Source organism: Castanea sativa, chromosome 9 (assembly GCF_040712315.1).
Source record: "Castanea sativa cultivar Marrone di Chiusa Pesio chromosome 9, ASM4071231v1".
NCBI lineage: Eukaryota > Viridiplantae > Streptophyta > Magnoliopsida > Fagales > Fagaceae > Castanea > Castanea sativa.
Genome location: NC_134021.1, coordinates 21,573,439 through 21,585,896, shown reverse-complemented (window position 1 = coordinate 21,585,896; position 12,458 = coordinate 21,573,439). Strand labels below are relative to the sequence as shown.

At 35.1% G+C, this 12,458-nt stretch overlaps 2 protein-coding genes across 3 annotated transcripts; one reads left to right on the top strand and one right to left on the bottom strand.

Annotated features, from left to right (window-relative positions):
- The first annotated feature begins 345 nt into the window (after positions 1 to 345).
- On the top strand, positions 346 to 3,989 carry LOC142611047 (uncharacterized). The gene is made up of 2 exons (XM_075783059.1): positions 346 to 1,415; positions 3,417 to 3,989. Exons 1-2 carry the CDS (start codon positions 964 to 966, stop codon positions 3,655 to 3,657), a joined length of 693 nt encoding a protein of 230 aa, XP_075639174.1. The 5' UTR covers positions 346 to 963; the 3' UTR covers positions 3,658 to 3,989.
- A 2,812-nt stretch (positions 3,990 to 6,801) lies between these two features.
- Positions 6,802 to 12,136, bottom strand: LOC142610932 (serine/threonine-protein kinase BSK5). Of its 2 annotated transcripts, none has more exons than XM_075782923.1 (10): positions 11,805 to 12,136; positions 11,456 to 11,676; positions 11,226 to 11,361; positions 10,587 to 10,720; positions 10,388 to 10,493; positions 9,319 to 9,404; positions 8,930 to 9,118; positions 8,282 to 8,437; positions 7,873 to 7,986; positions 6,802 to 7,255 (listed from the first exon to the last, which is right to left on the bottom strand). In XM_075782923.1, exons 1-10 carry the CDS (start codon positions 11,884 to 11,886, stop codon positions 7,013 to 7,015), a joined length of 1,467 nt encoding a protein of 488 aa, XP_075639038.1. In that variant the 5' UTR covers positions 11,887 to 12,136; the 3' UTR covers positions 6,802 to 7,012. The 2 variants fall into 2 exon arrangements, with proteins under 2 accessions (XP_075639038.1, XP_075639037.1); XM_075782922.1 differs by having other exon boundaries at positions 8,282 to 8,440; positions 11,805 to 12,080.
- Positions 12,137 to 12,458: the final 322 nt, after the last annotated feature.

Sequence of the window (12,458 nt, the reverse complement as noted above, 5' to 3'; positions counted from 1 at the left end):
AAAACAAAAGTATGGTTGTGATGCACTGAATAATAGCCTTAAAGTATCAGTGGCATACTTTATTAGATAGAGTACTCCAATCATTTTGCTGAAAGGAGTACTAATAATTAACGAGGACAGACCAGTGATACACCAACTAACATAAACCAACAAAAGTAAATTATTGAATTATCCGACATGAATTTTCGTAACCTTAAAAAATAGTTGAAAGTCATTAATTTCAGTCTCAAAGAAGTACATGTCCCTCCAATCTACACCGTTAAGATCTTACTTCAATCGTATGAATCAAAACCTCAATAGCAATCTACGTACAGAATATGTTGGGGACAAAAATTCTAATAGTACAGCAAAACATATTCCGGCAACTTTTTCTTTTTCTTTATCTTTCTTTTATTTTATTTTTATATTTTTGTGTTTTTTGTTTTTGCTTGTTTTGTTTTTTAGTTTCGCAGTTACACTTCTTTTTCAGTGAAATCTCGCTCTGGGTTCTGATCTCAGTGCACCCCACAGTTCGTTTCTGTTCCCTCTTTTGCGTGCCTCTCGGTCTTTAGGACTTCTTCAAAAGCATGAGTCTGAGTCTGAGTCTGAGTCTGTGTTTGAGACTCTCTCTCAGAGACCATTCTTTACCTCCTTAAATACACTGTTTTTTTCCTCCACTCTCTGCTCTCTCTGTGTTTTGAGTCTCAAATTCTGTGACTCTTTTATTTTCTACCTCTTCTGTTCCACTGTATTTTTCTTTTTCTGTTTTTTGCTTGATTTTGCAAAGCACATTAATGGAGTTGAAGATGGGTCACCTAATCCAATACCGATACCAATTCCAATACCAACTTCTTTAAATCTATCAAATTTTACTCTCACAAACACAAACTCAAACAAACTGTCCCTGAAACCCCCCAAAGCTCCAAACTTTGAGGCATTTGAAGCTCTTTGTTTGTGGGGTCTTCAAAATTGTCAAGCTTAGAAATGTCCCACATCGATTTGGAGCAAGGGGTTCATCGAAGAGACTTCAGCGCAGACGGTAGTGTATGCTTTTCTGACGCGGAAGCAGAAGAAGGGTCGTGCTATTCACAGTTCTATTCGACGAATGGTGGGTCCTACGATGAGTACAGATTTTCTTGTGTGTATGATCCGAGTTCTGGGATTGGCAACGGTTCGGGTTCGGGTTCCGGTTCAGGTTCAGGGAGAGAGTCTATGTGTTCAGCCTCGGCTTCGGAGTTGGAGGTTGAGAGTGAGGTCCCTGAGATAAAGGTGCATTTGGCTAAAGTTGAGAGAGATTGTAGGATTTGTCATCTCGGTTTGGAGAGTAACAGCCATGAATCTGGGATTCCTATTGAGTTGGGTTGTTCTTGCAAGGATGATTTGGGTGCAGCCCACAAGAACTGTGCTGAGGCCTGGTTCAAGATTAAGGGAAATAAGTGAGTAAAAAATATTCTTGCTTTTCTCTGTCTTTGAATCTTTAATTACTTGTTTTTGTGCTGAATTGTGATGTTTTATGGAGGAATGGTGAATACCCATTTGCTTCTTTTAACTTCTAAGCATTAATGGAAGTATTTATGTTTTTAGAGCTAATATACAGGATGTGTTTTACCTTCGTTTTCATCTGATTTAGTATAAGACTTTTACTATCTGTATAGGTTCCATTGCCGACTCCATAATTTTTGGACTAAAAAGCTTTGTTGTTGTTGTTTTTAACTTTTCATATTTGTGCACACTATGAAACCCTTTCTTGAAGGAATGAAATGTATAATTACGCACCATATGAGAAAAATGAACGGTTATTAAACAAATCATTTCGGGAAATTTGGTTTTGAATAGTTTAATTTATTTATTAAATGTTGAGCATAATTGATGATCTAGTAGCTTAGAGCATGTGGGCGCAAGAATTTTGTTCTATAAAAGCTAAAGAAGATTAGCATTTTTAAAGAAGATAATGGAAAAAGGTAAAGAGTAGAGCATTTGGAAGTGTTGGTGATATGTCTAACTACACCCATGATTCCTAATGCTCCAACCTTTTTTTGAAGTCTAGGAATCTCTCTGGAGATATTTTCTGATTCTCCTAATTTATGAAAGTGGAGGTTTTTGGTCCTCATTGATGTATCATTTGTCTTGTTGGAAAATTATTACTTGGTGTGGCACTTCATATAATTTAATAGCTTATGTATAGATTCCAAATATCTTATTCATCCATTGTGTTAAGTGACCTTTACATGTTCACAAGTCATGAGTTACATAGGATAGTGAGTTATTTGTACAATTATTAAGATAGCTATTCTATTTCTTAAAATTGTTTGTGCATTGCTGTCGTCATGTTTCATACACCTCTATGTTGGTGTCGCTATCTGACAAGACCATTGCTGATGCTTTTTCTCAAAACCATGGTGGAATTTGGTAGCGATTATTAGTTATGCCATTGAGTATAACAGAGCAATTGACTGGCATACCCTTTAAGACTGGATATTATTTTCAATCAGATGGGATCAAAATTACACTTCTAAAGTTATTTGACCATGATCCAAATCTAACCTAGTTGCACGGATTTGTGGCAGACTTTCCTTATCTTAAAACCCGATAGAGAGTTAAGAGACTTGAATTAGCTGAACCTTTCTTTCTTGGCATATAGAAATTTGATTCTTGTTGTAGCTGAAGCATAAGTTCTTAGAATTATTTTTTAAAGGTTTTTAGGGAACTGAATATTTTCTAATTAGTAGAGGGTGCTAGTCAAATACTAGTTATCTTGCCTTTTAATGGAAAGGAATCAAAGCCATTTAGCGTTATAGCTTAGTATGATTAATAATGAACATTGTTATTGAAGATAATGTTTACGTTCATGTGTGATTGGAATGTGACAGAAATATTTGCTTCGGCCTAAACTCTTCCCAAGTTGTGTGTGTGTGTGTGTTATAGATAAATAGAGTATTCAAACATGAGGTTATTTTGGCCATCCTAAAACAGCATATTCTTTTCTTGTTTTATTCAAATTTTCTTTTCCTTTTTTCACTGTTATGCTTTCTAGCTTCCTGAACTTCAGCTCTTGATTATTGAATTTCTGGGTATTGTTTTGCACCCTATCTTTTTCACATAGGAGAAGCTATCTATAATTAAACTTGACAACATAGATGAATAATGTTAATCGTCATAATCTTTTTGCTACTACATCACAATCACCTGCTTGTGACTGCAGTATTGCATATAAACTGTGCCACGAGTACTATGCAAAGAATAAACATGCATAAAGTAGGGCATTGTCTTCCAAGTTTACCTTATTTTGATTTCATTATTCTGAATCCTGATTCAAGATACCTTCTAGCTCATTTCTGAAACAGTTCCCTTTACTTTGTGGAAGTCTTTATGATCTCATCTTCAAGTTTCATTGTTTGTCTCTGATATTTATTCCTGTTTTCTTGGTTTTGTTTTAGGACTTGTGAGATTTGTAATTCTGTTGCACGTAATGTCTTTGGATCAAATGACATTGAGTTAACACAGCATTCAAATGAAACCAACAATGCCACTGCAGCAGTGACAGTCTTGGCACCTGCATCCGTAACAGAGACGCATAGCTTCTGGCATGGCCACCGCTTCCTGAATTTTTTGCTTGCTTGCATGGTATTTGCATTTGTCTTATCTTGGCTCTTTCACTTTAACGTGCCATCATCATAGAACTCTGTAAAAGAGTTACTATGGAAAGATTTAGGAAAAAAAAAAAAAAAGTTCTGTAAAAGGGTCTTGCCAAAATTGTTAATATGATGATGGTTGCAGGAGAGTTTCAACCTTCAAGCCTCGCAGCATTTATATAGATAAAAATACAAATTAATCTGCTCCATATTTGTAGAGTTTGGTTTTTACCAATGTTTACACATTGCTCATATATTATAACAGCTTTATTATCAGGCTTTTGCTTTCCAAGTTTTAAAATTAATGTATTTGGATTTTCTGAGACAATACCGGCAGAAGGTGATATTGAAATTGTATATTTGTATTGCTCCACTCAATTTTCTCGCGTGGTGATTTCTCTTTATATTTTGGTAGATTCCTCTTTTGGGTTTTTGATGTTAAAAATGTATAATTTTATGTGGGCTGACAACAGTGGGATTGAGTTGGAGAGATTTTCAACCCAATTTCGAGTAGAGAAATTTTCAATCTCATCCAACCTATCATGTGTAGAAACCAACGAACATAGATCGGATTGGGGTTGGAATTGGGCCATTGGGTTGTACTCATATCTTTCATGCCTTGTAAAAAGTTGGACTATCATCGATTTAAACCTTTGGTAAATGAATTATTATAATTCATATAATATGTTTAAATTATATTTTCAAATTCATCAAAATTGATTCTCAAAATATCAAAATAAATTAAACTAAAAAAATTAAATAAGGATAAAAAATAATTATATATGATGGGTCAGTTGGTTCAAATTGTTTATAAAAACTAATTTATCAAGTGATTCAAGTGAACTAATGGGGACCTATTAGAGCATCAGCATTGAATGTGGAAAATCTCAAATGCATGCTAAATTCCAAACTTTTTTACAATTGAGCCCAAAAAACGTCTACAATGAAAGTTGTAAAATACAATAATGGTAAAAAAAATACCATTCAACTACAGTGCAATTGTAAATGTAGAATCGCACGGTAGCTCAATCGTATAAAAAAAAAATATTTTTTATTCGGTCCGTGTCTTCTCTCCACAGAACTGCTCTCTCTTCTTTCTTTATTTCTATCTTTCTCTCTTTCTTTCTACTCTCTCTTCTTCCTGCTCTCTCTTCTTCATGGAAAATATTGTTCAGATGGGTTTTGGTTTGCTGATGGATTTTGGTTTGCTCGGTATGTGATCGGCGTTGTGATCGGTGTTACTGGTTCCGATGGGTTTTGGATTGACAATGGGTTTTTTTTTTTTTTTTTCTGGGTTTGTTGGTATGTGATCGGCGTTGCTGGTTCTGATGAGTTTTGGTTTGATGATGGATTTTGGTTTGCTGGTATGTGATCGGCGTTACTGGTTCCGATGGGTTTTGGATTGACAATGGGTTTTTTTTTTTTTTTTCTAGGTTTGCTGGTATATGATCGGCGTTGCTGGTTCCGATGGGTTTTGGTTTGATGATGGGTTTTTTTTTTTTTTTTCTAGGTTTGCTGGTATGTGATCGGCGTTGTGGTTGCTGTTCTGTTGTGATCGGCGTGATGGTTTTTTTTTATCAGTTTCGCCGATCTGGGTTGATATGGATGAATGATGATGGAGGAGTTGTGTGGAGGAGTTGGGTTGATGATAGAGGAAGAGTCTGAAGAGGTGGGATGATTCTGGAAGAGAATAAAGTTGAGAAAAAACAAAACAGCAAAAAATATATTTTATTGCAAAAATATATTATTTTAAGGAGTAGGATAGAAAAATAAAAGTTTTGATGTTGGGTGTTTTGAAAAATAGTATTGTATAATTGATAAAGTGGATTTTTGATGGTAAAATAGAATAGAATTAAGAAAAATGAATGGGGATGCTCTTATGTTAGGTTTTTATGAATTTATTCACAATCAAGAACTTTATGAAATATTCGAATATTGAAGTGCATGCAACAAAATTGTCCATTCCTAAACAACCGCTTAAAATGATCCATGATGCAAGCAAATTAATGGTGGAGATATTCATCAGTTCTAATTTACGGTAGACAGTATGGGAGGAAGGGAGCAGGGTTCATCAGTACAAGCAAAGTATATAGTGTCTTTTATTTAAACTAAAAAATAAATGTAAAAAATAACTCATGGTAGTTCCTATTTTCTATACTTCTAATATACTTAGTACTCTTATCAACAATATCAATATAATATATATATATATATATACACACACATATATAACTTAGTACTAGTTGTTACTTCTTTGATTGTTTTCTTATATATGAGTTTTACTCTGTAAAAACCGACGAAAGTAATAATGAAAAAAATTTTAACTCCGAAAAAGAATAAACATCTATCACTAGAGTAAAAGAGGAAGAAAAAGTTGGGACCCCCATGTACTAATTTCTAATGTATCCATAAACTAGTTCCTATTCTTTGTTAGTTCTTATTATTTACTTCGTACAATTAGTTATCTCTTCTTTCACTTACTTCTATATAAATATAAGGACTTTTAACAAGCTTATTATTCTTATTCATATCGATTGAAAGAACTCAGTCTAATCTTCATGATGGAATAGTTGGTTCAACATCAGGCCAAATAATTTTGTCTCAACTAATGATCCTAATCTAGTAGACACAATTAGGATTCTAATAAAAACTAAAGGTGTAAAACATAAAATCAAAATAACAAAAAAGAAAAGCAATTGCGCTTTAAGCCGCATGGAAGAAAACTTATATTATTTTGCTTTTATGAAGAGTTACAATCCTTATATAGGAGAAGAGTAGTGAAAGAAGAAAGTCACACACACACACACACAAAAACCCTACTTCACGAACTATTACAGGTACAAACATAGTCTTTGGGGGAAAAAACAAGGCTCAAAATGGTGACGTCACACATTGTCAGAGTAATTAAAACGTTGACAACAGTGATGTTCAAGAAATCATTAAATGACAATTGAACCTTATATTTTTCTGTTAAAAACACTAGGAAGTACCCAATGAGCTACAAGGCGCTTCGCAAGAATATAGCATATAATTAGAAATTAACAAAAGTAGGTGGAATGGAATACACCCATCTCCGGAACTAAACAATAGAGATCTTCTTGATATGATCATTGGCAAGGAGCGGGAACATAACTGGTGTGATTCACTTTGCAGATAAAATTTGTTAAAATAGACCCTTGCCAGATTAACATAAAACGCGGAAATACAATAAGTAAACCAATAGTAAATTTTCCAAGAATCCTATATTGCAGCTTTAAGCTGAAAATGGCAAAAGACAGCAAATGAAGGATAGATACAATCATACAAAAGACTAAGCATAACTACATAGAAAAAAGAAAGAAAAGAACCCCCCCACCCCCCTAAAATATTTTTTTTCTTTTAAAAAATTCTATACACTTTTTTTATTTTTTGTTCCTTTTGGCTTCCAAGTTTGTGCCATCTTTGAGTGTTTCTTGTGCATCGTTATCCATCCCAAGCTTGAAGAGGCAAGCTGCTTGAAGATACAAAGCAGTGGGCCACTCAGGAGACACCACCTGAGCTTGCATAGCATCCCCCAGAGCTTCTTGCGGCATCTCACTCATCAAGTAAGATAAACAGCGCCTAGCATACACAGTGGGTGATTCCATGGTCCCGCCATCTAAGAACTACACAAAAGACCATGAAAATATTAAGCTTTTTGCACAAACTAGCAAGAATTTTCAGAAGTCCTCAGCCGAATTAACCCAGTTCCTAAATGTCTATGAAGACATTCAGTTCAAATGCTAGTAGATAGAAAACTCCTATTACTTACCACTTTACTGTCACTGTCACTGTCACTCATCAATGAAAGCTACTCAATCTAATGCATATTTTCCATGTTTTACAAAGCACTAAATTTATTGTGCAAAAAATTATTACATGTTCGATACAAACAAATGAAACAAATTCAGTCTGGCAAACCACCACTCCGTCTAGCTTCAACATAATCTGGACAACATAGAGCACATTTTCTTTGCTCCTATGTTTTTGCAATATAAGATTTTATTGTTTTACGGTCATGATACACACATTATTATAAAATGTTCAATGCAAACTAACGAGACCAATTTAGCCTTGCAAACCACTACTCTGTCTAGCTTCGATATAAACTGAACAACATAAAACACATTTTCTTTGCTCTTATGTTTTTGCAATATAAGAATTTATTGTTTCAGTCATGATACACACATTATATGCACACAAGTTGCTAGCTCAAAATGACTTCTATAGGAAAGAGGCTCACTTTTGTATAGCGAGCAATGGCAGTTGCAAAGTCCTTGGCTCGAAAAGCAGTATCTCCATGTGTCTTACAATTCAAGGTCTCCTGCATTTGACTGGTCCACAGTTGAAAAGAAAGCTGCAAGTCGATAAGGACTCAAGCAGAATCAGTGCCAAAATAATTGTAAAAAGATAATATAAAAAAAATGTTCAAAGGAGAAAATACATTAATGTGGAAGCATCACTAAGTATCTTTTTTTTGATAAGTGAAGCATCACTAAGTCTCTTACGTCCAAGGGAAAAGAAACTGTTAGTTTTTGGATTGTTTTATTAACGAAAAAATTCTACTGAAACCATTTACATTACTGAAGTTGATATCTATATATTTTACAATTTAGCAAAGAGAATTAAGAACAGGACAGGCAGTAGCAAACCTCATTAGCTATCCCCTCATCATCCTTGTATCCTTTCTTCTCCAATATTTCATGTATGGCAGTAAGATCCATTTTCAAGCAAGCTTCACCCAAAGGTGTCAATGTCGTGGAGGATGCAGTTTCATGTGGGATACCCATTAAAACATACGATGGAACCTGCTAGAATACTATTGAATGAGAAATTAGTCTTCCTAAGACAATTGTAACATGCAATATAGCTGATCACTTAATGAAATGTGAATAGAAATGATGAGATTCAAATTTCAACTTTTTCCGTTGGGTCTCTTGTACATGTCCTGTGTATTTGGGTTATACACCCTCATGCGTTTAAATAACATGTTTAATATATAATTAAAGAAGTGAAAAGTGTCAACCCAACCCATGATCAAGAAAATAATATTGTTATTATTTTCAAGAGAAAAAGACCACTTTAATGATATGAGAGAGAAAGTCAGCTTAAGATATCAGTTTCATTAGAAAATATGCAATGTTTTTAATGAAGATCCATATATGAAAACCAAGTTCTCCAAAAATTAAAAAAAAGAATTAAGATCAGCATCAAGACATTGAATCCCTATACCATGAAAAATTAACATTGCAAGTGTCAGTTACTCTATAGGCAAAACTACAATCGAAAATGGCGTATACCTCCGTTTCTTTCTGAAGTGACATGAGAGCAGTGACAAGGGACTTTGCATTTGGCCTCTCACGAGCTTCAAACTGCAAACAACGGGAAGCTAACCGCACCAACTCAGTCCCATCATCATTAGAGAAATGACCCTCCAAAGCAGAATCCATCAGCATTAGAAAATTCTTGCCACGGATTAGGTCGAGCGCCTATGAACAAAAACATATCACAGAAGCCTAAAATTTTGAAACTTCATCGATAAAATCACAACTGCCATTATTCAATTCTTGCACCTTAAAACAAATCAGTTTCTAATATTATTCATGACATTGCATACTGAACACAAGCACTCTAGTTTTAACCAATAAACACTTATGTATTCATATATGAGACTTGGATGAAGACCTACATGACTCGGTGGAATATGTTTGCCACTCAGAAGATCTAGCAGCATGGTCCCAAAGCTATAAACTACACTTTCTGCAGTCACTCTACCTGTCAAAGATAGACACATATGCACATAATTATACACTAAGTCATGGCTTAAACTGACATTGAATGGCAATCATATAACAAAAAGTGAAAGCATATGCACATTGATTGTTAACACTTCCATAACACATTGTAATGAGAACTCCTAGATTAGCTTTTCTTTTTGCATGTTAGTAACCTTTTTACATGTGTCCATTCATGTCATTGTTACATGATAAAAGAAACAATTATCAACTTCAATGTATGACAGTTCTATGTGGAGCGAGTTTAACCCTTAATTGTTAGAAAGCTAAAGCAAGTTGTGTACTTCAATATCAGATTAGATAAAAAAGGGAAACCTCTATAGATATTCAAACAAGTTGAAACAAGGCAGAGACTGGACAGGAATTTTTTAAAGGGGAGCCAGACTATATAATGTAAACATTATTAAACTAGACACACACACACACACACAACCACACATTTATACATACATACATATGTGTGTGTGTGTGTGTGTGCGTGTGCGTGTGCGTGTGCGTGTGCGTGTATGTGTTTGCTTGAAAATATAAGTGAAGAATTCATGCTTTTTGAGAAAAGGAATAAACTAACACCACAGGAAAGTTCTTGATTCAAATTTTTAGGACATGTTAAAGTTACAAGTTTTTATCACATAATATGCTTACAGCTTTAATCTCATTTTATAATATAATTTTTTCTTCCTTGAAGTTCCAATCTCTTGAACATTGCAACCAAATTGCAGCTTCTAAAAAATGGCTTCTGGTTCCTTTATATTCATTAGGTAGATGCTTCTACTGTGAAACAAAAGATTATTTGCTAATGCTATAGTAGCACAACTGCACAACATTTCCAGCCTTTTTAAAGCCCACTTATGCCATTGTATGACGGTGCACTAACTTCATGTAAAAATACTATACTTGAACACTCTTGTAACAAAGTATATAAACCAGTAATTGAGCAACAAAAAAAACAGAGAGTATGTATACCTGTCCTCAAGTACTCTGGAGGGGTGAAAGCCAAGTTGGTACTGTAACTCTTGCCATCTCTGCTATTCTTCATTAGGCCAAAGCAAGAGAGCCTGGGATTGCCATCCTGTTCATAAACAGACTCAAATTACACTACAAAACCAAAAAAAAGAATGGATTGCCAAAAACCGAGCAAAGTCCATGTCAAAAAGCACTATACCTGATCAAATAATACCCTGTAAGCATTGAGATCATGATACAATCCCCGTCCTTTACTGCTGCAATACTCCAGAGCTTCTGCCAAATACAGCGCCACCCTCAGCCTCATTGCCCATCTCATGGGCTGGGCCTCCCCTGTACCAATTCAAACCCCCCCAAGAAAAAATCCATAACTAAACTGCACTTTTAGTTTCTATAGAATCTGCTTAGACATTGTTTGTTAATTTATCCTCAAAAAGTTAAAACCCAAATCATGCACATTAGCTTCGAATTTAACTCATGCTAATGGATTAAAGCATAAACTGCTGAGCCCGTTTAAGGTGAATTCCCCTTAATTTTCCTGCAATGGGTTCGGGGGCAGATGGGTTCAATTACTCATAAGTTGTACTGGCTAGAGGTGAGTCCAAAGAGCTCTTCAAAATTAACTCCTGCTCATACATAAACTGCTTATAGCCCATTCGAGGTAAATTCCCCTTAATTACCGGGTAATTGGTTCGGGCAGATGGGTTCAATTACCCATAAGTTAAGTTGTACTACTAGCTAGAGGCGAATCCAAACTCCAAAGGCTCATTTTAGGTTCTACTACATATATTTATTTTTATATAAAAAAAAAAAAAAACAAGTAAAAACTAAAACTCACAGTGAAAGAGATGTTTGGCGAGAGTCTCATTGGGCGTAAACTCAGCTACGAGCAACCTCTCCTCAGCTTCATAACAACATCCAATCAGATTGGCTAGTTTGTCACTTCTCAAACTCCCCACTGATCTGGCTTCCTCCTAATTAAAACCACATTCAACAACTTATTAAATATTATTAGTTAAAAAGAATTTGATGGGAGGGAGGGAGTTAAAAGTGGGGGGATTAACGGACGAGGAATTGGCGAGAATCGGGCCAGGCCAACTTGTTGAAGCGCTTAACGGCAATCCAAATGCCGTTATCAAGCTTTCCTTTGTAAACAACGTTAGGAGCTTTGAGACCGTGCTCCGACACTATGTTATCAGGCGAGAATCCACACGTGGCAGCTTTCAGTTGCTCGTAGCTGAACTCCGTGAAACTCGGCCACGATTTTTTCTCACTTTTGCCCCCATTTTCTGCAACAATATACAATGACAAAAAAATCACACTCACTCTCTTATTCATTATCATCCTCGACGACGACAACAACAACAAAACATTTAAAAAAAAAAAAAAAAACGTTAGTGATGGAAATGAGAAATACCGAGATCGGAGGATTCGAGGACGGAGGGTTTAAGGTGGGAGTGGAACCAACAGAGAGAGAACTTGGAGCAACGGGCTCCCATTGGCGAAGAAGAAGAGAGATCTAAAGGGTCTATATTCGATAAAGAAATGATCAGAAGAGCTTTTCAACCTTCATTTCAGTACAATGGAGTATGGACTAAAGTGTGTGTCTGTGTGTTTTGGTTTTGGTTTTGGTTTTGGATCCGAGGTTGGCTACTGAGACTTCCTACTTTTTTGCTAAACACTGAGGCTTCTTACTTATCTTTCTCTCTCTTTCTCTCTTATATAAGTCTCTACTACTACTACTACTACTAGCGGCAGTAACAGACTTACAGTAATATTAATAATGTGGATAAATAAATATTAAAAATGTTGTTTTTTTAAAAAATTTTATCGCTAATCTGTGTTTGAATCTCTCACGTTCCTGTGCCGTAAAGGACCTTTTTCATTACTTTCTGCGTTCTCACCATTCCTCTCTCTCTCTCTCTCTCTCTTTAATTCGTATATATTGGGTATTTTCTCCTTTTTAACGTTTCCCTTTTGGGATGTTAGACCATTCTAATCAGTCTATTATATTTTGTTTATTAGAATATTACTATTTTGCATAAAAATATATATATATATATATTACTAT

Bases quoted from the DNA above. Each gene is read 5' to 3' on its own strand.
- LOC142610932 (XM_075782922.1), bottom strand. From the start codon at position 11,886: ATGGGAGCCCGTTGCTCCAAGTTCTCTCTCTGTTGGTTCCACTCCCAC. The intron at 9,119-9,318 runs GTAGGTCTTCAT...TTTTGTTCATAG, and splicing joins AACATATTCCACCGAGTCAT to GCGCTCGACCTAATCCGTGG. The intron at 8,441-8,929 runs GTATACGCCATT...ATAGTATTCTAG, and splicing joins CACTTCAGAAAGAAACGGAG to CAGGTTCCATCGTATGTTTT.
- LOC142611047 (XM_075783059.1), top strand. From the start codon at position 964: ATGTCCCACATCGATTTGGAGCAAGGGGTTCATCGAAGAGACTTCAGC. The intron at 1,416-3,416 runs GTGAGTAAAAAA...GTTTTGTTTTAG, and splicing joins TTCAAGATTAAGGGAAATAA to GACTTGTGAGATTTGTAATT.